The sequence below is a fragment of the Trachemys scripta genome, chromosome 6 (assembly GCF_013100865.1).
Source record: "Trachemys scripta elegans isolate TJP31775 chromosome 6, CAS_Tse_1.0, whole genome shotgun sequence".
Lineage (NCBI taxonomy): Eukaryota > Metazoa > Chordata > Testudines > Emydidae > Trachemys > Trachemys scripta.
The window spans coordinates 77,462,846-77,488,495 of record NC_048303.1 but is presented as its reverse complement, the minus strand read 5'-3'; the positions used below and the strand labels follow the sequence as shown (position 1 = coordinate 77,488,495).

General features: G+C 40.3%; 1 protein-coding gene across 1 annotated transcript in view; it reads right to left on the bottom strand.

The window, feature by feature from the left end:
• Window positions 1–25,650, bottom strand: part of ADAMTS19 (ADAM metallopeptidase with thrombospondin type 1 motif 19) — a 266,472-nt gene that overhangs the window by 188,151 nt on the left and 52,671 nt on the right. The window contains exons 3-6 of the mRNA XM_034773246.1: window positions 23,295–23,460; window positions 8,222–8,394; window positions 7,155–7,238; window positions 5,510–5,667 (exon numbers count right to left, since the gene is read on the bottom strand). Coding sequence (XP_034629137.1) covers window positions 5,510–5,667; window positions 7,155–7,238; window positions 8,222–8,394; window positions 23,295–23,460 — 581 coding nt within the window. The remainder of the gene's footprint in view (window positions 1–5,509; window positions 5,668–7,154; window positions 7,239–8,221; window positions 8,395–23,294; window positions 23,461–25,650) is intronic.

The following is a 25,650-nucleotide window of genomic DNA, read 5'->3' as shown; positions in this document are numbered from 1 at the left end:
AGTATGGTGAACAGGGTTTTCAGTAACCTATTACTATATTAGATCTGTTTGCTAGATGGGAGCCAGAGGCTGGAATGCCTAAAGGGGGCTATGTTTGGCTTCTTGTTTACCAGTGTGGGGCTACAGAAGCTCTTTTGTTACTGGCTTGATGAATCTAATTAAAGAATAAATCACCAGTTTGGGGGATTCTCTGCCCTATTTCTTGCAGTCTGCCCTGAGTGTGGCATTCTTAGTCTGGCCCATCCAGGCACCTGGTCACAGAGGTTATTCTGAATAAGGGGATGTGATGGAGCAGAGAAACCTCACACCAGCACAAAAGGGGTTAAAGAGAGCCTATGGGCCCCACTAGCCCAGCTCCGCTAGACCTGCAGCCAATGCCAGTCCTACAGGGGGAAGAAAAGGAGAGAACCTGGCTCAGTTCACGCCTGATAGGCTAGGCTGGGAAGCTTGCTGGGCTGGAGGATTTCTGACCCCAAATGAAGTCACTCTGGAAACTGAAGAAAAAGTCTACTAGAGAAGGAGAATGAATACAAAGTAGGGGAAAACAGAAAAGAAAAAAAGAGTAGACACAGAAGCAGATGATCATGATGACAACATCAGCAAAAAAGCAAAGCTGAGGAAGGAAATAATAAACCAATATGTTATAATTGTAAGATCCCTAGCCAAAGAAATAAGATTAGATGACATTAACCCTGTAAAAGTAGCTGACTGAATTTTTTTTTTAAAGCATAGAGGATATAATAAGAGCCAGAAGATTGTGAGATGGGGATCTTTTAGTTCAGTGTGAAGACAAAGAGCAAGCTCATAAACTGCTAAAACCTAAGACACTAAGGAAAGTTAAAATAAGTGGGTAGCTACCAAAGTATTTGACTGAAACTAAGGGGGTAATATGTGGAGTGCTATTAAAACTGAGCAATGATGAGATAACCAAAAGCATAGGAGAAGATAAAGTGTTAGTAATCAAGCGTCTAATTAGTAATAGCATCCCCAATACCATCACGGCAAACCTGGTGGCAGAACTTTGTGACTTTGCCCTCACCCACAACTATTTCAGATTTGGGGACAATTTATACCTTCAAGCCAGCGGGACTGCTATGGGTACCTACATGGCCCCACAGTATGCCAACATTTTTATGGCTGTCTTAGAACAACGCTTCCTCAGCTCTTGTCCCCTAGCAGCCCTACTCTACTTGCGCTACATTGATGACATCTTCATCATCTGGACCCAGGGGAAGGAGGCCCTTGAGGAATTCCACAAGATTTCAACAATTTCCACCCCACCATCAACCTCAGCCTGGACCAGCCCACACAAGAGGTCCACTTCCTAGACACTACAGTGCTAATAAGCGATGGTCCCATAAACACCACCCTATACAGGAAACCTACTGACCACTATACTTACCTACATGCCTCCAGCTTTCATCCAGACCACATCACACGATCCATTGTCTACAGCCAAGCTATAAGATACAACCGCATTTGCTCCGATCCCTCAGACAGAGACAAACACCTACAGGATGTCTATCAAGCGTTCTTAAAACTACAATATCCACTTGGTGAAGTGAAGAAACAGATTGACAGAGCCAGAAGGGTACCCAGAAGTCACCTACTTCAAGACAGGCCCAACAAAGAAAGTAACAGAATGCCACTAGCCGTCACCTACAGTCCCCAACTAAAACCTCTCCAGTGCATCATCAAGAATCTACAACCTATCCTGAAGGACGATCCCTCACTCTCACAGACCTTGGGAGACAGGCCAGTCCTCGCTTACAGACCGCCCCCCAACCTGAAGCAAATACTCACCAGCAACTACACACCACACAACAAAAACACCAACCCAGGAACCAAACCCTGCAACAAACCCCGGTGCCAACTCTGTCCACATATTTATTCAAGGGACACCATCATAGGACCTAACCACATCAGCCACACCATCAGGGGCTTGTTCACCTGCACATCTACCAATGTGATATATGCCATCATGCCCCAGCAATGCCCCTCTGCCATGTACATTGGCCAAACCGGACAGTCCCTACACAAAAGAATAAATGGACACAAATCTGACATCAGGAATCATAACATTCAAAAGCCAGTAGGAGAACACTTCAATCTCTCTGGTCACTCAATAACAGACCTAAAAGTGGCAATTCTTCAACAAAAAAACTTCAATAACAGACTCCAACGTGAAACTGCAGAACTGGAATTAATTTGCAAACTGGACACCATCAGACTTGGGAGTGGTTAGGTTATTACACAACCTAAACCTAATTTCCCCAATACTAATTTCCCCCTACTGTTACTCACACTTTCTTGTCAACTGTCTGAAATGGGCCACTCATTACCACTTCAAAAGTTATTTTCCCTCCCTTGGTATCCTGCTGTTAATTGAATTGTCTCGTTAGACTGACCTTACACTTGGTAAGGCAACTCCCATCCTTTCATGTATTTATACCTGCTCCTGTATTTTCCACTCCAGGCATCTGATGAAGTGGGTTATAGCCCATGAAAGCTTATGCCCAAATGTATTGGTCTCTAAGGTGCCACGCAGACTTCTTGTTGTTTTTACTTAAGGGAGGGACTCTACTTGAGAAAATAACACTAGGGTTTCAGATATCCAGAAAAATAATCATATATCCCCCCATCACCAAGTTGTTATAAGTGCTGACAGTATGGACATGTAGCAACTGTTTGTAAAGGGAAAACGAGATAGAGTAAACGTGGGGGAGAGCATTCCTATGAAAACTGCATAGCAGTGACAAGGATCAAATATAGTAACTGTGGTGATAATCACAGTAAGGCATGTAGAGAGTGAATTAGAGCAAGATAAGCTAGAGAGCTACAAAAGCCAAAAACTGTTAACAACATATCTTATGCAGAAGTCATAAGGAGATTCTCAAAGCATCTAGTAGAGAAGGACAAGATTCAGCGCAGGCAAAGGGGAACTGCAGATAGTTTGGATTATAGGGGCCATGCCCCAAATTGAAGGGATAGAGGTAGGAAGGAGTCCAGAGCAGCAGGCTTTGACTCTGTGCTGGGAGAATTCTGCTAGTGTTGATTTCCACAGGGCCCTGGGCTGGGACCCGGTGGAGAGGGAGGGCCCTAGGGTTGCCAATTTTGGTTGGACATATTCCTGGTAGTTTCATCACATGACATAATCTTTAATTAAAGATTTATCTTTAATTCTGGGAGACTCCAGGACAATCCTGGAGTATTGGTAACCCAAACAGGGCCTGGGTCCACCTACCACACCCCCTTAAGATCTGAGGGTCAGATGCCTGTGGAGGCCAGAAGATTCCTGGCCTAAAGGCAGGAATGAGGCACCTCTGCCATTCAGGCAGAGAGGCAAGGGGCTTAAAGCCAGGTGCACTAACCACTAGGTCTCTCTGCCATCCAAGCACACTATCACAGGGGAATCGTGCTATGTTTAATTTTTAAATTAAACTGACCACCAACTAGCACACACTAAAGTATACCTTGCCTTACCTCCACTAGTTTTAGAAAATGTTTGTTAGAATGTGCTAGCTAACACCTTTAAAAACTCTTTCATATTCTAGTCAAGACAGACCTCAAGTGTTATTCTCCATTTTAGAGAAAATGGAAGTACGGGGGTTTAAGGTCCAGATTTTGAAAGGTATTTCAATTACTAACAATGCAGATAGGTGCCTAGTGGGATTTTCAGAAATGCCCAAGCACCTTACTCCCACTGAAATCAATTTGCTATCCATAAAAGTGTCCAATCCCTTTTTGAATCTTGCTAAATTCTTTGCCTCAGTGACTTCCCATTGTGATGAGTTCCACAGTCTAACTACATGTGTAGTGAAAAATATGTTTCCGTTTATTGTTTCTGAATTTGCCACTTTTTATATTTAATTGAATGTGTCTCCTTGTTCTTGTATTATGAAACAGGGAGAACAGAGGCTCCCAACCAATCTGCTATATACTATTTATTATATGTACTATTATCGTGCCTCCTCTCCTTTCTAAGGTAAACTATTATAAACTTTTCTCTGTCTCCTCATGGGAGTTTTTCCAACCCCCCAATCATCCGTGTCACCATTCTCTGAACCCCCTCTAATTCTGCAATATCTCTCTTGAGATGGGGTGACCAGTACTGCATCAGTAATGTAGATAAGGCGACACCACTGACTTTTCTCTATTATTCGCTATCCTGTTCCTTATGTAATCTAACATCTTGTTTGCTTTTATTGGCTGCAGATGCACATTGAACAGAAGTCTTTATTGAGCTGTCCACAATGACGCCCAGGTCCACCTCCTGAGTTTATACAGTAAATTTAGCACTTTGTACTGTGTATGAATAGTTTATTTTTTCCCTCCAAAATACATTACTTTGCACTTATTGACATTGAACTTCACTTGCCAACATGCTGCCTAGTCATCTAGCTTGGTTAGGTCCCTCTTTTTGAAGTTCTCCACAGTCCTCTCGTCTTGATTAACCTAACTAATTTCTCATCACATCCAAATTTTGCAACCTCACTGTTCACCCTTTTCCAGATCATTAATATATTTATTAAACAACGACTAGCACAGTATAAGTACTAGTACAGAACCTCGAGGTACCCCTCAACAATATATTTTTGTATAATGAAAATTGACTATTTAATCCAACTCTTTATTTTTTGTCTCCTAGTCTATTTTTGGCCAATCACAATATTTGCCTCTTATTTTGTGATTACACCTCTCCCTCGATATAACGCGACCCGATATAACACAAATTTGGATATAATGCGGTAAAACAATGCTCCAGAGGGACAGGGTTGCGCACTCCGACGGATCAAAGCAAGTTCGATATAACGCGGTTTCACCTATAACGCGGTAAGATTTTTTGGCTCCCGAGGACAGCGTTATATCGGGGTAGAGGTGTACTTAGTTTCTTTAGCAGCCTCTTGTGAGGGAACTTGTCAAAGGCCTTCTGAAAATCTAAATAATGTCAACTGGTTAAACATTCAAAAAATGCTAGTAGATTACAAAAACCATGCTGGTTAGACCCTCTCATTCCAGGTGTTTAATTTTCAATTATCATTTTAACCAATTTTCCAGATTCAGATTTAAAACTTACTGGTCTGTTATTCTCCAAATCACCCCTAGGTTCAACATGTATTACTCTCCACTCCCCTCCCCCCCCGTCCCAAGCCTCTGGAACAGTAGCTCTTTTGAATGAGAGATTGCATATTTTGGTAGCCCCTCAGCCACTTCATATGAAGCTCCTTCAGAACTCCTGGATGTATAACATCTGGGCCTGGTGACGAATTGCTCTTTATATCATCAATTTGTTCCAGCAACTTTCCTTCTAACAACTTGATCTCTAATAACACCTCACTTTAATTACCAGAAAAGAGCAGGAGAGAAGGCTTAATCACATTTTTTTCCATAGCTAAAGCTAAAGTCAAACTGTATCGCCTCACAAGACAACTGAACTTCTCTACCTCTACAGTGCTGCCATGAAGACATCCAGCTATTTTTTTAAGGGACTGTTTTTAGAAAATATTACCTTGTGATAAGTATGGCTGCGTCTACTGATGACATGTCTTCTCCCCAGCTTGTTGACATTTCTAAATGTATATCGTTCTTCTTGCCAAACTCCTCATGTTGCCACTTACAGAAACTCTCCAGCATTTTTTCCCCATGATGCCCGATATACATATCTGCCTGAAAATTGAATTGCTTGTTTTATTATATGAACATGTAAATGACAATATATAATGTTTTCATCTTTTAATTGCCAATGTGTACAAGTTATGAGATCACAAAGCTGAGCACAACTTTCACTCAATTATCAGAATTTCCTAGCAATGCCTCACCCCACAGTTAGTCCTAATTACTCATGTGAAACTATTATAATAGATTTCATTGTCTGCCATGCATTAGTGATCTATAGTTGTCTAGATATGAATAGATTTCTGATTCCTTGTTTTTCACTTTAATGGCATTTTTTCCTATAGTACTTATAAGATATAGTGTACAAAGAAAAATGTTCTCAAATAATTTTACAAATATAAGCACATGCTTTGTTTCAGTTAATAAAAATATTCTATTTTATTTGTCACAAAATATACATGGTGCAATTGTTTTAACTTCAAGAACAGAAGCCATCTTCATTTGACTTTAATTAAATCAATGCTGGTGAAAATTATGCCCTCAGATACATACAGTGGACCTTGTCACCCATATTCTTCTCCCCATATATGCTGATCTTCCATTGGTACAAGCTGGAGTTCATTGCATCTAGGGAGAGCACTGATGCCAAGATCCAGTGTTTGGATTTGAGGGATCTTTTTTTCTGCTGAAAGGATTACTATATGTCCAAACAAGAAATGCTTCTTTAGCTACTAGCCTAAGGATAATTTAATTTATTTAAATGCATAAGTTAAAAATCTCTCTTACACAGATAGGAAGATTCCATTTTTTATTTTTGTGAACTCCAACTAAAATATGCAAAGCTTTCAGATACTTTGTAAAATAACAAAAAGTCCACATATTGCTGCTCTAAAATATAAGGGAACCATAGGTCACTCCAAAGAATGACCCACACTACAACAGCTGATTCATCTCTTCAACAAGGGAACAGGATTTAAAAGATGAGTTCTAAAATGATGTCTGAAAGATATATCATGAAAGAGTGGTGCTGCACTCTTGTTTTGTTTATATATGACTGACCTATTTCTAATTTTACCACTAACTGTAAGCTTTGAAACTAAAAGGATTTTGCTTGCACAGTGAAATATCCATATGCACAGCAAAAAAATAGCTGATAATGGACTGAAGTTTGTAAATACCAGCCAAATTCAACAAAGAATAAATTATGAACCTGGACTAAGAAAAAATCATTTACAATTTTTAGGTTACTTGAAAGCCATATACCCCTCAATTTTGAAATAAACTAGGTGTGGGAATTGTCTATCACTGTGCATATGTAGCACCTATTGCTATGAGCTCCCAATTTTGATTGGGGTCTCTCGCCACTACAAATAAATATTAATAGTAAAAATAATAATGAATAGACAGAAGATAATGGAGACAAATTATCAGTGATGAGTATTCTATGCCTTAATGAGGCAGCAAGCAACATGTCCCTACCCTTCTATTCATTCTACAATGTCTTGTCACAGAATAAGACATATTCAGTACTTTCTTACTGGAGTCTCATGAAGCAGAACAAGCTTAGTCACTCGAAGAGTCACTTGAATTCCAAGGCTCTTGTGCTGGAAAAGGTTAAAAACCTTGAACAAAAAAACAAAACAAAAAAATAAACATGAGTGCTTCCATTGGACACATTGGAATACATTACAACCTTTAAAAAAATCAAATCTCAGAATTTAAGGCTCTCTTAATTTTGTAGAACTTTGACTTGACATTTGAATTTTCTACACATTAAATATAACACAATACTTAGATATTAATATTTTTGAAGTGGGGGAGGAGGAGACAGATAAGGGGTTATCCGGTGTTTAGTCCAAGTATCCTAAAAGGGGTCTATCTTTTTTGAGATGACCTTGACAGAGCTTTAAAAACTATAGACCATTTCTTCAAACACTTCCACATGTACATAATGTTATGCCATGCATCCCATTGGAATAAATACAGGACCGAGGTTAAAAGTGAGCAGCAGACGGCAAAAAGCAATAACTAATGGGGCCAAACAGAGTAGTTGTGATCAGGTTTTCACCCACTCTTCATTTCATGATCCTTTATTCTGTGATTTTTTTCCCTTACATACTGCGATTACTAATTTTCACTGCCTTGTGGATCAAGTAAGTGTGTTGCATTGACATTCATTGCTGGAAGGAAACATAACTTTGTCTGAGACTGTAATATTGCTTCTCCTCCAGCCACCAAGAAGATCAAAAGATCCTTCTAAATGAGAAGAGTCACCTCTTCATAATGAGTTCAGATTAGACTCTTGTCCTAAGCATTCAACCTGAATATAGTTCATATAACAATATGGATTTCTAATCAAGCAATCATGCTGTTCAACTCCCACTTCTTTAGCTTCACTATTGAAGGTACAAGATATGTCTGCAGAATCATAGCTTCTGTGCTGCTGAATATTCATGGTACTTTCTAATAGTCTGTTGAATTTTATGGAATGCCCACTTACAGTTAATTATGCCTGTTGAACAACTGTAACAATTAATTCAATCAAGCTCCGGGCATGCATTTTTCTTTCTGCCAAATGCCTTGATAAGTTTTAAGAGTTTCCTACCATATTTAAGATGGTTAAAATAAATCGCCTGGCAGCATCTGCTCCATGATACGAAACCATAGCTGGATCTGCAACCACTACAGTTTCTATATTGTACTCCTGAGGTAATTTATAGGAGTATCTTTTTTTTCTTCCTCTTCCTCCTAGTTTTTGATTCCTGGATTTTCTTTTATCTGTAACATAAAAATATTGCTACATGAATTCATCCTTTAACATAGCAGCTTTATGTAAGTGTCACTGAGGTGATATTTTTAGGATTTGCTAGAAAAAGAGTTATACTATAAAATGTCACTGCCAAGACATCTGTGAGTGGAGAGATAACTACAACTACAGGATTACAATAGAACTTTGATTTTACAAACACCAGTCTTATGAACAGCCAGTTATACAAACCATTTTTCCCAATGGGGAGAGGGGGTGGAAATCCCATAATGAAGGTGAAGTTGATGAAATACAAGTCCACATCCCTTCATATTCTGATCCCTTCAATGCACTAGAAATCACTTTGCAATGGTTTGTGGGACAAGAAAGGAGTGCAGTGCTCCATACTGCAACTTATGCATTGTACTACTTTAATTCAGACACTGAATGTTATGAATCCTTCAATACCCAGGTAGTTAGTAAAATAGGGGTTCTACTGTATATGCATTTATAATACAATGTAATAATTAATACATGGTAACATATCTTTACTGGGGCTACTTATCCAGTCATGCTTAGTTTGAGGCTATGGACTGTATTCAAGCATGTTAGCTGCTAGTCCAGCATACTGCTCAAGCTGGAATTCTGTCCAGCTGCTGCATGGGTACACCAGAGCCCAGAGGACCTGCTGCACCTTCTTCCCTAGTTCTAGTGTACACATGTAAAACAAAACAGGATTTTGCCTTCAGTCTGGCTACTGGAAAAATACTAATTAGTGTAATGAGTTGACACAAAAATAGGCTCCCTGAAGTTACAAGAACGAGGAGTACTTGTGGCACCTTAGAGACTGACAAATTTATTTGAGCATAAGCTTTCGTGGGCTAAAACCCACTTCATCAGATTCATGCAGTGGAAGATACAGTAGGAAAATATATATACACAGAGAACATGAAAAAAGGGGTGTTGCCATACCAACTGTAATAAAGTTTACAAGAGTATCTCCCTGCCTCCGGAAAACACAGGAAAAATCTGCAGTCCACACACCTCTCCTCCTTCCTATGCCCCCTCCCCCCTACACACAGAAAGAAAAATCTGGATTGAAACATATTCACACCCCAAGGAACAAGAGCATGTTGTACACATGGACCAATTCATTAGTAAAGATCAGGGAACAAACTCTGTTTTGGAAGAAGTAGTTTGAAGGGTCATATACTGGAGGATTTAGCTGAAGCAGTTTCCTCAGTTTTACAAAAAGGACTAGAAAAACAGGACTTCAAAGTAAAAATTGCTGTAATTATATACAAATTAAATAATGCGCAAAAGATGACTTGAGTAAATAAGTTTCTAAGCACACAATAAACTCCAAATTGAAAATGTATTAAACTCATAGATAAATAGAGACCACCAGTTCTTGTTTATTTAAATCTGCTTCTTCAACAATACAACAAAATTCCCACTACAATTTAGGCTATTATAAAAAAAATTGGATTTGAATTTATTTACACAGATAGGTAGACCAGAAGGTAGCCATGTATTTATACAGTAATTAGCAACACTAATTTTAAAGTTTAATGAAACAACAAAATAAAATGCAAGCACTATCCATGATTCATATTGGACTATCTTGCATGTCACAAAAGTTGGGTCCCGATTTTGCTCCCATTTAAGTCAAGTAAAATAATTCTCAGAGCTTCATTGTGTGGGTTTGGACCCTATGTTTGAAACACAATTTATGCTGGAGATAGCAATTATAGACACATGTCAGAGATGGTTCAGGCATTAGGAGATTTGAGCTAAATGTTTTTCAATTAATCAGTCTCATCCCTGCGTGGTAAATTCCTGTGCTCCGTCTTATGAATTTCAGCATGCTTTCTAAAACAGAAGAGAAACTTTTCACAAAAATAAACTCTTTAGGCTTAATGACTTCAAAAAATATTACTTACGGAGTAGTGAAAGACAATACAATACTATCTGTAAAGATACATTTACGAAAAATTGTGATTTGGAGACACTTTCTCATAAGGGACAGTGTTAAGAGTGTGGGAATTTGGAGATGTGCCCTGGGGGCAGGGATTGGGAACACCACATGGCTGTGTGCAGCAGCTCACTACAGAAGCTCTCCAGTTTGTTTTATTACAGTTTTATTCCTTTCTCATTCATTGTTTTGTTGTTTAATGAACCCCAAGATCATTACATGGTGTCAGAAGTGCTGAATGAGAAGGAAACAGGACTTTTTTGAAGTAATTTTGAAGTTAACTCCTGTGTTTGCAACTGAAAGCAGAGACAAAGGGAGGCATCAGAGAAGCAGGTGAAGCACCAGGCATAGAGGCTTTTGCATGTATTTGGTGAGCACAATAGTAGCTTGACTAGCTTAAGAAAGTGGGGTGGTGTCCAAAATGGATGTGTTGCAACCTCGTTCCAGTCTGTAATTGTCAGGCAATGTTGTGGCAAACTGGAAAAAATTCAGGCAGAGATTTGAATTGTATTTGACAGCCATAGGGGCAGAGGATAAAAATGATAAAGTGAAATCATAAATCTTTTTGCATGTTGCTAGGAAGGAAGCTTTGGATATTTATAACAAATTTAAGTTTGAAGAAGGTAAATGCATGAAGTTAAATAAAATATTGACTACATTTGAGGAATGTTGCATGCCAAAAAGGAATGAGACCTTTGAGCAGGACTGGATTAAAGTAGGGGCTTTAGGGGCTCCAGCCCAGGCCCCCGCCTGAAGGGGGGTCCTGCAAAAATAAATCACAGGCAGCGATATCCAACTCCGGGTCACTAAAAGTCCTGCGGCACAGCAGGGGCTGAGGCAGGCTGCCTGCATGCCATGGCCCCAGGCCGCTCTCGGAAGCAGCAAGCTACTAGCACATCTCTACAGCATGGGGCCACGGCATGCAGGCAGCCTGCCTGAACCCTGCTGTGCCGCCAGCTGGGAGCTGCCTGTGGTAAGCGCCTCTTGGCCAGAGCCTGCACTTTGCACCCCCTCCTCAACCCCAACCCCCTGCCCCAAATCAGAATCTCCCTCCTGCACCCCAATCCCCTGCCCCAGCCCCCTCCTGCACCAAACTCCCTCCCAGAAAAAAAATACTTGTATATAGGGGCCCCACAAAATCTAATAGCTCCAGGCCCACAGGAGAGTTAATCTGGCCCTGCCTTTGAGAGATACAAATTTTTTACATGAATGCAAAAAACTGATGACACCAAAGGGCAATATGTCACAGAATTAAGGAAACTCAGTAAAATCTGTGACTTTGGTGACCTGGTAGAGTCTCTGGTTAGAGAGAATCATTTGTGGCATTAAAAACAATGTGTAAAGAGAGATGCTCCTCCATGAAAAAGATTTAACTTTAGAAAAAGCTCTCCAAATATGCAGGGCAGCAGAAATTGAGAAAGAACAAGCCAAAGAACTGAATTACACAGAAGGGATTATCCATATACTAAGTACTAAAGAATATAGCCAGAATAGGTTAAATCAGAAAGTGGAACCACTCACTATGAAAATCACTGATCGGGGGAAAACTAGATACAGACGGTTAAGTGGAAGTTGTGGATCACAGCATGGCCCCAAACAATGTGTTGCCTTTGGGAAACTGTCATAAATGTGGGGGAAATAATCATTTTGCAAAATGCTGCAGCTCCCAAATGCAGAAAAGTCAAGTTAGACATTCAGTTAAAGACAGTCTGGTTGAGGAGATTTTCCATAGACGTACTGGGATCTACCAAGCCTTTTGAGAGGAACTGGATACTACCTATGACATTGAATGGAACAATTATTCCACTGAAATGGACACAGGAGCTCAGGTTAATATGCTGTTTGAACAAGATTATGAGAGACTGAAAATAAGACCAAAACTGGAACCAATAAAAATAAAGGTAACTGGTTATTCTGGAATTAATATACCAGTGAAGCGGAAGTGCATTGCTAGCAACCACCATAAAAACACCATGTACAGGCTCCCTTTCATTGTTGTGCCAAAGAAAGTGACACCAATTTTAGACCTGGCTGCATGTGAGAAACTCAGTCTGGTAAAATGGGTGCTCTCCCTGCAAGATCATACTGAACCTGGCTATGAGGCACTCTGTCAGGAATATTATGACCTGTTTCAAGAGTTGGGTTGCTTGCAGGGTGAACATACAACCTGGATAAACAAGCAGGTCCCTCCAGTTACCTATCCATGTAGAAAGGTGCCATTTGCATTCCATGATAAATTCAAGGCTGAGCTTGCAAGGATGGAAGCAATGCAAGTAATACAAAAAACTGAGGAGCCAAAAAAATGGGTGAGCTCCCTAGTCACTGTGGAGAAAAATAACAGTCAGCTATACCTATGCTTAGATACCAGACACCTCAACAAAGCTATAAAAAGAGAACATTTCAAACTACCAACCAGAGAAGAGATTATGGCTCAATTTGTAAATAATCAATATTTCAGTAAATTGGATGCATCCTCAGGATTTTGGCAGCTAAAATTAATTTAAAAAGCTCAAAACTATGCAAATGTAATACCCTATTTGGAAGATATACATTTTTACTCTTATCCTTCGGCACAGTTTCAACATCAGAAATGTACCACAAAGCCATACATACGATCTATGAACATATTAATGGTGTTGACACCTCAGTGGATGACATCATCGTCGGGGGATCAATGAAAGGAGCATGATTGTAGACTTTAGGAAGTCCTGGATGCAACTAGAGCTGCAAACCTCAAACTAAATAGGGAGAAATGTGTTTTAGGGGTTACAGAACTGACTTTTGTTGGGGACATTATTTTCAATGAAAGTGTAAAACCTGATAAGAGGAAGATTTCAGCCACTGAACTGATTCCATGTTCCCAGGCAAAGAAAGATGTCCAACGGTTCCTGGGAATGGTTAATTATCTTGGAAAATTCATACCTAATTTATCTACCAAAGCACTGGCTTTGAGAAAACTTCTAGAGAATAAAAATGAATGGTATTGGAGTGCATAACAGGAGGAATCATGGGAAGGTTTAGATTACTGCCACACCAACAATCTCCTTTAGGCAGTTTAATTGTCCAAACTTGAAACAATTCTTCAGCTTACCCTAGGCTATAACTCCCAGGGGATTTTTCCCCTTTATCTTTCACATTCTTACTGCCTCTCCTTCCAGGAGACACTGGCAGTCCTGCTACTCCTGATTCTCTGCCCTGTTCCCAAAGTACCAACCCCCGAGACCTTTTCTCTCTGGAGGCCCCTTTTCAGAACAGGTCCTCACTGCCTCCCCTCCCAGGGGACCCTGGCAGTCCTGCATCCTAGCTCTGACCCACAAGGTCTCCCTCATTGAGAGTCCTCCTCCTTTCCCTGACCCAGAAGCCCACTTCTAAAGCCAAATCTGGGTAAGCTACTTGTAATACCGGTGCATTGGCTCTGCTCCCTCTTAAAGGGTCCAGTATAACACTATACAAATTTAAATATACTTTCTTCAAAGCTAAAATAATTTTTAAAATATAAAATAACAATTCTGATAGATAACTTATGTTTAACATCTCTGGCCTTTTTGCATGACCTAAACTTAGTGTATGTGACATGTGACTAGTCCTTAACTTTACGCAGATGACAGTTAATTATAGAATCACAGTGTATTTTATTAAATACATGTATTTTTGTCATTTTTTGAGAATCAGTTTCTTTAAAAACTTCAGTGTCAGGATGCTGACCAAGAAACACATCCTATAAGCCATATAACTATGATTTACAATGCAAGCATTTAATGCTGAAATACAAGGTTATAGCCCTAAATCTAAATAACAGACTCATTTCAGTTAGAAGAGAACTCTAGTGAGTCATCTTGTCCATCAACCTATATCCTAGAAGGACTGATTGATTCCAGTAAAGTTTCCAGCAACATAGTTTATCCGTTGTTTGATTCTCAATTACAAATGGCAGCTATCAACTAGACACTTTAAATAGGACATTATTACTGCTCTTTAGAAAAATGACTTGATATAAAAGTTTTAATTAGCTGAACATTTATTCTGGTAGAATGGATAATAAACAATGCCCAGCAGAAGATAATAACCCATAAAGTATTTATTTGTCAATACTGTAGTCACAGAGAAAGCTACTTGTATATTACAGTACAATCCACATGAATGGAACTTGATTATGTCACTTCAGGATTGTACAGCATGAGAATTCCACCCAGCCATGACCATCATTTCCTTCAGAGCTCTCTGGGGTTGTCAAGCCAAGGAAGAGCCAATGCTAAGCCAGCCGGCCTTTTCATTCTTTGCTGACAGGCTTCCCTGTCATCTGATATTTCATTTATCAGAAGATTTCAGCTGTCCCCTAAGTCCTTCAGATAAATGGTGTTACACCATATTGGCATAATTGGTATTCAACTGGTTGTTATCATTACCAGATAACCAGGAACTTTATACAAAACCATGTACTTGGTTCTTTGCATATTTATACATAGGTAAAACTGTAAAGAAATACTAATTACTAAATTACTTGAACTACAGGGTAATAGGATCAAATAGTTTCAGTGCAAAACATTTCTTTTATTGTGAATGAGCTGAAGGAACTGAAATTAGATACAGTAAAAAAAAACTCTGAACAGGATTTACATTGAATAGCAATATATTTTCAATGTAACCAACTTCATTTAGTTGGCAGCATAATAAATAACACAAAGTGAAGGTTACAAAGATGACACTGTACAACGTCAGCTTTGAATTCTTTTCTATAGGTATAAAAAACATGAAAGATGAATAAATTGCTCAGAATCACTCACTGTTGGTTACTGTAACCAAGACTAGGAAACCTCAACCATTCAACAATCCTCATGCCCCGACCCAGCCTCTCAGGAGCAGCATTTAAGGAGGGATTGCAATTCCTTTCAGCCTTGATTGAGTTCCCAAGCTGTTACTACATACTACTTCTCCTTCCTTAAGGACAGAAGCCTCTTTCCTTTCTCCATGGTGCCCAATAATAGTTTCCCCACATAAGCAGTCAACATATCAAATTCCCAACAAGAAAAGTGCATTTGACATAGACTAGAAAAAAAAAGAGAAAATAAAAACATTAACCAGAAATGTAAAAACCACAAAAACTAGGAAGGCTGAAGAATTAGTTATATAGAATTATCAGTTAAATTACCCTAGGACTTTGCTTATTACCAAGTGTCTCACTCTCCTTCTCAGCCTAATGGACTCTCAGCCAATCTCTGGTCCTACTTGTGGGCCATTTGCTGAGAAAGGACTGGGATGTGAGGTCTGTGTCTATGTCTAGGTATTTGTGCCTGACATACACAGCCATAAATAAAATGCAAAAGGCTTGTCTACACATTGCATTAGTGATCACCAGCTGGGGTGTAAATTTTGTGAACACCAGCATGTTGCACACTAACTGTCCATGTAGACCCTGCTGGCCTGCATGAAAAGTTCCTAGCGCGCATTGATATAGTCAGAAATAGTACCACATCAACACACACTTGGGACCTTTTAGTGCATCCCAGCAGGGTCCACAAGGACAGTTAGTGTGCAAAATGCTGATGTGTACTAGAGTTTATACTCCAGCTGGCATGCAACAATGCATCATCTAGACAAGTCCCCACACACAAACACATCTCCAATAAAAAAGGCAGGCTTATCTACGTGCACACAGGAAGTCTGTGTGCACCAGGGTGTGACTTTTTGCTTAAGTAAAAACAGGTTCTTAGTTTCCCCCCCAAAAAAAACTGTTTTGCTGTGCGTCATCTTTCAACCCATTCCAACAGGAATAGATAACAAATAATACCTTATTTGATTGTCTTCTTCCAGTTCTGTATGCACAGCTATTAGTCTTAATGATCCTCCAACACATTCAGCACAGATATGTGTTCCCTCTAATGACTTTTAGTACACTACTGGTGAGATCATTGAGGCATGATCTTTAAAAAGGGGGGAAAGGAGAACCCAAGGAGTTATAGACCAGTCAGTCTAATTTTGATACCTAGAAAGATACTGGAAAAATTACAATAAATTTGTAAGCATCTAAAAGATAATAGCACCCTGTATATAATAGCCAACATGGATTTGTTAAGAACAAATCATCGCAAATCATTCTTATTTCCTTCTTTGACTGGGATACTAGCCTAGTGGATGGGAGGAAGCAGTCGATATGTTATATCTTTATTTTTTTAGTAATGCTTCTGACACAGTCCCACATGACAGTCTCATAAACAAACTAGGAAAATGTGGTCTAGATGAAATTACTATAAGATGGATATACAACTGGTTATCAGTGGCTCTCTGTCAATTGGGAGGACCTATCTAATGGGTTCTATAGGGGTCTGTCCCAGGTCCAGTATTATACAATATTTTCATTAATGCCTTGGATGATGAAGTAGAGAGTATGCTTTGCAACTGACACAAAGCTGGGAGAGATTGCAAGCACTTTGGAGGACATGATTAGAATTCAAAATGACCTTAACAAATTAGAAAATTGGTCTGAAATCAACAAGATAAAATGCAATAAAGACAAGTGCAAAGAACTACATTTAGGAAACAAAAATCAAATGCACAGCTACAAAATGGGGGAAACTGGCTAGCTGGTAGTGCTGAAGAAAAGGATCTGGAGGCTACAGTGGATCACAAATTGAACATGAACCAAAAATGGGTGAATTGGTTGATCACAGGATGACTAAGAGCAGCCAAAGCAATGCAGCTGTGAAAAAAGGTAATGCAATTCTAGCATGTATCAGGTGAGGTATTTCCAATAGAGACAGGGGAAGTTTTTATGCCATTATATAAGGCACTAGTGAGACTTCATCTAGAATACCTTGTGCAATTCTGGTCTCCCTTGTTAAAAAAAGGTGAATTTAAGCTGGAACAGGTGCAGAGAAGGATTACTAGGATGATCTGAGGAATGGAAAACCTACCTTATCAAAGGAGATTCAAAGAGCTTGGCTTGTTTAGCCTGACCAAAAGAAGGCTAAGGGGAGATATGAATGCTCTCTATAAATATACCAGAAGAATAAATACCAGGGAGGGAGAGGAGTTATTTAAGTTAAGCACCAAGTGGACACAAGAACAAATGGATATACACTGGCCATCAACAAGTTTAGGCTTGAAATTAGACAAAGGTTTCTAACCATCAGAGGATGAAGTTCAGGAACAGCCTCCCAAGGGGAGCAGTGGGGGCAAAAGCCCTAACTGGTTTTAAGACTCATCTTGATAATTTTAAGGAGGGGATATCATGATGAGACTGCCTACAGCAGCAAATATCTCCAACAGCCAGTGATGGGACACTAAATGGGGAGGGCTCTGAGTTACTACAGGGAATTCTTTCCAGGTATCTGGCTGGTGGGTCTTGCTCACATGCTCAGGGTCTAACTGATCACCATATTTGGGGTAGGAAAGAAATTTCCCCCTGGGTCAGATTGGCAGAGACCCTGTTGCAAAAAAGGCTAATATCATTTTGGGGTGTACTAACATATGCAAGACACAGGAGGTAATTGTTTCACTCTACTCAGCACTGGTGAAGCCTCAGCTGGAGTATTGTGTCCAGTTTTGGGCACCACACTTTAAGAAAGTTGGGGACAAACTGGAGGGAGTCCAGAGGAAAGCAACAAAAATTATAAAAGGTTTAGAAAACTGGGCATGTTTAGTCTTGAGAAAAGAAAATCAAGTGGGGACATAACAACAGTATTCAAATATGCTAAGGACTGTTTGAAGAGGACTGTGATCAACTATTCTTTATGTCCACTTAAGGTAAGACAAGAAGTAACCAGCTTAATCTGTACTGAGGGAGATTTAGGATAGATATTAGGGGAAACTTTCTAACTATAAAGAATAGTAAAGCACAGTTACCAAGGGAGGTTTTTGAATCCCCATCGTTGGAGGATTTTAAGAACAGACTGCTCAAACACCTCTCATGGTGTCTGGTGTAGGTATACTTGGTCCTGCCTCAGCGCAAGGGGGGTGAACTAGATGACCTCTTATGGTCCCCTCCAGCCCTACATTTCTATGATTCTATTATAGCTAGCCAACCTTTGTGATCAATTTGGCCCCAAGCCACCAATAAAGGTATCGACCGCTAAATTTCCAGACTGCCATACCAGAGTGCTGCAGAAGGCAGGCATCCTCCTATAAAAGGAAGGTCTAGATTGCTGCAGTGTACTGAAAAAAACAATTCTTCAGAGTGATGAACAGATAAAGATTGATCAAAGCAGCAATGCACAAACAAGGGAATATTACAGAAGCCTCTGGCAATATCTGTAAAATCTACAATTTATGTTTTGTTAACCTTTTCAATTTAGGAGTTTTCTAACATATTGCACATAATTGCTTCTGAAAAGCTTTTCTAAGGCTTCAACACACATGAATTATAAAGACAGCTGAAACTAAGTGATTGTGAGTTTTCCAGTCCGGTGGTGCAGATCATTACTGAAACTGATACATTGTAAGTGCCTGATCATGCTATTTGAGCCACATGGCTGGACATTTGCGCTAGCACAGAACCTAGGGCTTAAGATGGTTAGAATAAACTAAACTTGATTTTTCCATCCTAGGGTATCTTGTCGAGGGACAGAGATAATGGAAGGATCACCAGTAATAAACATATCCTATCACACCCTTTTGCAAGAGTTTGTTTCTTGAATCATTTAGCCCCAGCCATTTTTCTCCCCTCCCCAGACCCCACACACTTAGTACTGATTAAAGGGCAGGAGCAACAGGCTGCAAGAGCAAAAGAGAAGATTACTCACCTTGTGCAGTAACTGAGGTCCTTCAGGATGGTTGTTCCTGTGGGTGCTCCACTTTCGGTGTCTTGGCACCCTGCGCTTGTAAGCAGTGCCGCGGTTGGCCACGCATGCATGGCAGCCATCTCGTGCCGCTCCGAGTGGCTACTTAGTGTGCACAGCCAACCGTCCCTTGGTTTCTCCTCTACCCCAGAGAGTCAGCGTGAAGTTCACAAGAGCCAATCTCCTTTCTCTAATGCCAGAATTATGGTTGCCAGGGTTACCATTTTGAAGCACTTTGTCCTTAAAAACTTGTTGAGTTTGCGTAAGCTTGCATGGGTCTCCATCTACCATTCTTTTTCTGTGTGAGAAAATAATGGGAATAAAACCCTTCCCTGTGTTGGAGTGGTACTATTTCCACGGCTCCTAGTTGCAATAGGCAACAGAGTCTCTTGAGAGGGGTCCCTGAAGAGGGACGGGGAAGGTGGGTGGGTAGGGGGAATAGAAATAAATGGGATAGAGTAACCCTTCTGGACAATTTCCAGTACCCATTTGTCTGTAGTGATGTTGTTCCAGACTGGGTAGTGTGGTAGCAGGCGGTCTCCAAAGAGACTGGAGGTCATCTGATAATCTGGCATGGGAGAAGATAGAGGTCTCGAGCCCTTGACCAATATTTCAAAATGATTGACAGGATGTTGAAGATTGAGATGTGGCAGGTTGATTCTGGTTCTGCCTGTGCCTCGCTTGTTTTTGCTTGCAGCATTGATTGTTTTGTCTCTGGGGCTGGGAGTGCAGGGCGGGACGGAATCTTTGGGTATAAAATCTGCCCTGTTTTTTCTTGTTCAGGAGAATGTAAATACCCAAGGTCTTCAAGGTTGTTCACAAGTCCTTTAAGGTATGAAGAGATGCATCTGTGCTCTCAGCAAATAATTTTTGACCCTCAAAGGGCAGGTCCACAACTGTAGCTTGTACTTCCCTAGGGAATCCAGAGAAGTGGAGCCATGATGCTCAACGCACAACAATGGACATGGCTATGGATCAGATTGCCATGTTGGCAGACTTGAGAGAGGCCTGCAGGGCTGTTCTGGTGATTAAGGAGCCCTCTGTAATGTTGGCTTTGTATTATTCCTTTGCTTCCTCTGGCAGTTGATCAATAAAGGATTTCATTTTGTTGAACAAGTTGTAGGTATATTTTGCTAAAAGAGCTGAGTAATTTGATATATGAAATTGTAACGAGGTCAAGGAATAAGAATTGCATCCAAAGAGGTCAAGCCTTTTCCAGTCCTTGTCATAAGTCCTTGTTTTCCCCTTTGGTGCACTGCCTCTACGACCAGTGAATTAGGACCGGAGGAGTGAACAGGACCTCAGCTCCTTTCGCTGGTACATAGTATTTCTGTCCGAGCATTTACAGGACGGTGAGACAGTGGCAGGTATCTGCCATATTGTCTTTGCGGGGTCCACTGTGGCTCAGTTAATGGGCAGAGCTATCTTTGCTGATCGGGATGCCTGCAAAATGTCAGTGAGTTTGTGCTGGGTCTCTGACAACTCTGCTAGAGAGATGTCCAGGGATTCTGCCTCTCTTTTGAATAAGTTCTGAAAGGATTTAAAGTTGTCACCAGCAGTGACATAATTGTTTCGTCCAGGGATGAGGACAAAATATGGGTGGGTGGCAGTATATCATCTTCAGGGACTTCTTTCAGCTCCTCTCCCTCTTCCTCCTGGGCTTGTGATGGTAGTGGACCCGTGGGTGAAGGGACTTGAGGGGTCCTTGGTGCTGGTGGGTGGGAAGGTTTAAGAGTCTGGGCCCTGTAGATTGCACGTGGGTCCCAGTATGACCAATTGGATGGCATAATGATGGGCAGAGGCATCCATGGTAGTGTCTTCCAGCTGTGCCCTTCCATAGGCGGTTATTGGTGAGAGGGTCCCAGTTTCGGGGAGGAATGATGAGCGGTGCAAAGGCGTGAGTCATCCACTTTGTCCTCGTCACCAGATAGTGGAGGTGCAGATCTAATAGGAGTGCCTATTCGGCTCGGTCCTGGCCTGACTGGGGTGCCATCGGTGCTGAAAGGAGGGGTGGAGGAGATAGCCAGGTCTCCCTGTCTGGTGAAGGGTTGCGGTACTGGGAAGCCTGGTGCCATGGATGGCAGCGTAGTTAGCTCCAATGGTGCTGAGATCTTGTTAGGCTGTCTATATGCAGCAGGTGGCGCCGTTACACTAGCTGGTGCCAAGGTGTTCTTTGGCACTGTCGGTGCTGAGCTAGGGAGCTTAGCTTTAGCTCATGCACCTGAGTGAGAGCCTGGCCACATCGGTGCCTTGGCTCCTCGGGACATCTTGGTACCGGATGTTCCCGGAGCCTCTCGGTCTGAGGTTCTCGGTGCCGTCAGTACCAGGGCAAATTTCTTGCCAGGAGTCCGCTTTTTTTTTTTAGGGGGCGATGACTGTGACCAATGTTTGGTCACTTTCTTAGGTGCAGGGTCCTTAGACATGGTTTGGGTGGAGCCCCTTGACTGAGGCTGCTGCTGGAGATCGTTGGCCAGGAGGAGTCCTGGACTCTGGGTTGGAGGGATTTCTCCATCATTAATAATTTTAGTTGGAGGTCCCTGGCTTTCAGTGTCCTGGCAGATAGTTTCTTGCAGTGGAAACACTTCTGTGGTACATGGGTTTCCCCGAGACAGTGGATGCACTGAGCATGACATCCGATACAGGAATTGATAGCCTGTAGGTCAGGCAAAGTTTAAAGCCGGGGGAATTAGGCATGCCTGAGGAGGTTCAGGGCTATAGAAAACGGTCGTAGTTCAGTTACCATCGGCGGAGACCCATTAGTTGCGGGGGACAGAAACAAACAAAATAAAGTTTTGCTTTGGTTTTTTTACCTTTTTTTAGTGTGTAAATAAGGACAGGAAAACGGAAGAAAACCAACAAAAAGGATAAATAAAGATGGGAATATAAGCGATTTATGAAATAGACAGGGGCACTGCTGTCACTCCCCCTCAAGCCAAAGGCAGTAGAGCAGGAACTGAGGGACAGTTGGCTGCGCACACTAAGTAGCTGCTTGGAGCAGTGCAAGATGGCCAACGGGGGCATTGCTACAACAAATCTCTGATTACAAGCACAGGGCGCCAAGACACCAAAAGTGGAATACCCACAGGGACACTCCTCGAAGAAGATGTTTCTACTTTCAGTGAACACTTCTTACTGGTACAGACATCTTCACTCCTTAGATAAACGAACACTGACAGAGCAATGGCAGGGGGAAGCAATATACAGTTTTCTTATTCTTTCCTACGCATAATAAGAGCCTTGGGTTACTTAATCATTTCCCTTTTAACTTTTTAGAATTAAGTTTTCATTCACATGTTGAAATTAGAGTCTAATCTTTTCAGGATGAAAAATCTTTCAAATATATGTTCTGTTCATGTTAATACTTCAAAGTGGCACAGATGTTCAGGGGGCAGGGTGGGAGAATGATAAATGTGAAAAATCCCACTGTTTTTGTTTCTTTCCTGAACAAACTCAAGTTTCTCATAACCCTAAAAGCAAAACAGGTCTGGGTACAGAACTGTCAAACTTCAGCCTCCCACAATTTTTTTCCACTGGTAGAAGGTAGAGTTAGTTGGTAGAGAGACAAGTTCAACAGAATGTCATCTCTCACAAAAGACTTTTTTGCTAATAAATATTAACAACATACCACTGTGTGCCAAATTATCACGCAACTTTTTTCCACCACAAAATCCAGTAGTGAGGACCTGTTTGGACTATTTCACACAATTCATGTAAACTCAATTCATAAAAACAAAAAAGATACAATTATAGATTGTTATAGATATAATTGTGACACTTAAAATGCTGCTTGCATTTAAAGAAAGATAAGTGGTTCCAGCAGTATTCCCCAAAGTAAACCAAATCTCAAACCATGAGGTTTCAAAATGGAAGAACCTCTTGAAGTCCAACCATTATATGAAGTAAATACCTGAAACCAACCAGATGACACAGGGAGACAAGAAATAAGATACAAATTAAGAGATGGCCAAAGTTTTCCACTTATATTTTTTTTTATTAAAATATGACAGTTTACTTAATATGCAATGTCCATAAGTGAATGTATAGTTCCACTTTCTGACAAGTCAGCCCACCAAAAGTTATATCTGATCATTCTTCTGGCTATGATGTTTTAAAAAATTATTATCTGTGCTCTTTAAAAATATGTCCTCTGCATTAAATCTATTCAGTGAGATTGTTATATTACCTGTAACAACACCACAGTAATGGTTGTGAGGAGCTAGCTTTTCAGTAACTTTCTCCTCTATGGACCTTTTTCGTCTGTACACCCTGTGCGCGTGACCTGTCACAGCCAAAGTGTGATTGAGTGGCTCAATAAATATGAAGTCCTCGTTAATCTGTATAAACCCCATCTGTAAAGGAAAACAAGAGGGACATATAAGGTATGTAATTTAAAGAAACCACATATGCACACACACACACATATACACCCTGTCCCTCCCCCCAAAAAATCCTTTATTTAAAAAAAATTCATTTTAAGAATCATAGTAGCGAGAATACTATCCTTCCATTTTATTAGCCTCCATCTCAGTGCAATAAACCTCATTCATTTCAACTAAATCTGTGTGGGTTGGTGGCTATGTGCCACTAGCAGATGCACGGTGAAAGATCTGGAATGTTAAAAGTTTGCTTTGGGAGACCCAGGGGTCATTTAAATATGTACAGCATGTACCGCACAATCTATACCCTAGTTTTATAACACACCATGTTGTCATACTTTCTGATAACCAATTTTTAATAAAATAGTTCATATGCAAAGATGAATTTAGGGAGTCTGATGCATCTTTAGCAACTGCACAGAGCTGCAACAGATATGAAATTCTTAAGACCCCTTTTATAGATTTTTAACTTTTTAATTAAAAACAAAATTTTTCTTCAAAAATAATGCATGCATGGTTAAAAACAGAGAAACACTATCTGAGTTGCAGCTTTTTTTAACCTATGTGCCCACACTGGACATGAGATCGTAGTTGAGGTCACCAAAATACTGTAAAAACTGTTATTCTTTTAACTACTACTTACTAAGGTTCAACTCAAAACTGTTCAATTTGCCAAAAAAAAAAATATATACCAGTTTATGTCAGAATTACAAAGCATGTAGAAGGTTTTTTTTTTTTTTTCTATAAAATACCATCAACAAAACTAGCAGGTAACTTCTAATTCCAGAGATCTTAAAATCTATGAATCTATGAAACACTGTTACTGTTCTAAAAAAACCCACCAAAATGGCACATCCAGCTCAAATAAGGAAAGTTCTTCTCCATGTATGCATATAAGTTCCCATTTACACAAAAAAGAGAAGGACTCTCTCTCTTATAGGCAACTTAACTGCATAATCATATTAAAACAGAGATACTTAATTTCACAATCAGGTGTATTAGCTGTACCTCAACTGCTATACTGAGAGTTTTCTGAGGACCAATGCTGAATAGACATAGTAGTTTCATCCTTAACATCCTATAGTATCTTTAAAATAGCTGGATTTATTTGGGTTTTTTTTCATATTTTTTTGTTTATTTTCAGGTTGATTGATATTAATTGGGAGTCTGTTAAATATTAAGTATTTAGGAGGTAAGCAAAGTGCAACTGCCAGGTGGTGCTTTTATACATCCTGTATGTTTTTCTAGTCACCAAAATTGGTCTATTTATATTGAGAATTATATTTTTAAATAACTGGTGGAGTATATGCAGAGCAGACTAATTTTCTCCTGATATTTGTGGATTCAGATATTGAATTTTTAATCTTTATTTTTTTAATGCAATGTCTGTGAAAGGTGCTGAGCAGGCTTGGATATAGAATCTCTTTTCTCAGAACAGGTAAAGAACAAACTGTAGCTGTGCAAACTTTTCCACATCACTCAGCCAATGTGCCTTAGCCCTGGCCTGGAGGAATTGTCCCTAAAAATGAGCGAATAGCTCATTCTCCGTGCTCATTCAATCTGTGGCCTCTTTGCTGAGATGTCTACTTAATGGTGGCATTTGTTTTATGGTGTGACCTGTGTACTAAGGGACTGACTGAGACCATCAACTCATTTCACATTAGCTTTGACCACTACTTACTTAGACTGAATGTTAACCTAGTGGTGAATAAATATTATTCCCAATCCCCTGAGTCATTCAAACAGGGAATTGCAAATTGAATATAAAATCTACCAAAGAGCATTAATATCAGCCATACATATTCAGCTGGATAATTCCCAGCTGAATTTGAATAGCCAAATATTCAAACTGTTCATTCTGGCTGCTCTTGAAAATAGCATAATTCTTCTTTCTGAAGCAGCTACTCTGCCTGACTGGCAGTCTACTATTCCTCCATCTCCTGACCACGCAGAGGAGGAGATGAGAAGATATCCCCTCCTCCCTCCCCTCTCCCCAGTAACCAAGATCCCTATTTTTGGTTTCACTGGGAGGGGAGAGAAGAACATCTCCCACCACTGCCTTGAACCTCATGGAGCTGGAGCAGAGTTAAAAAATAACCTTCCATCTCAGTTCCAAGACAACCTCCCATTGCAAGAAAATAGGGATTTATTTTAGCAGAGTTC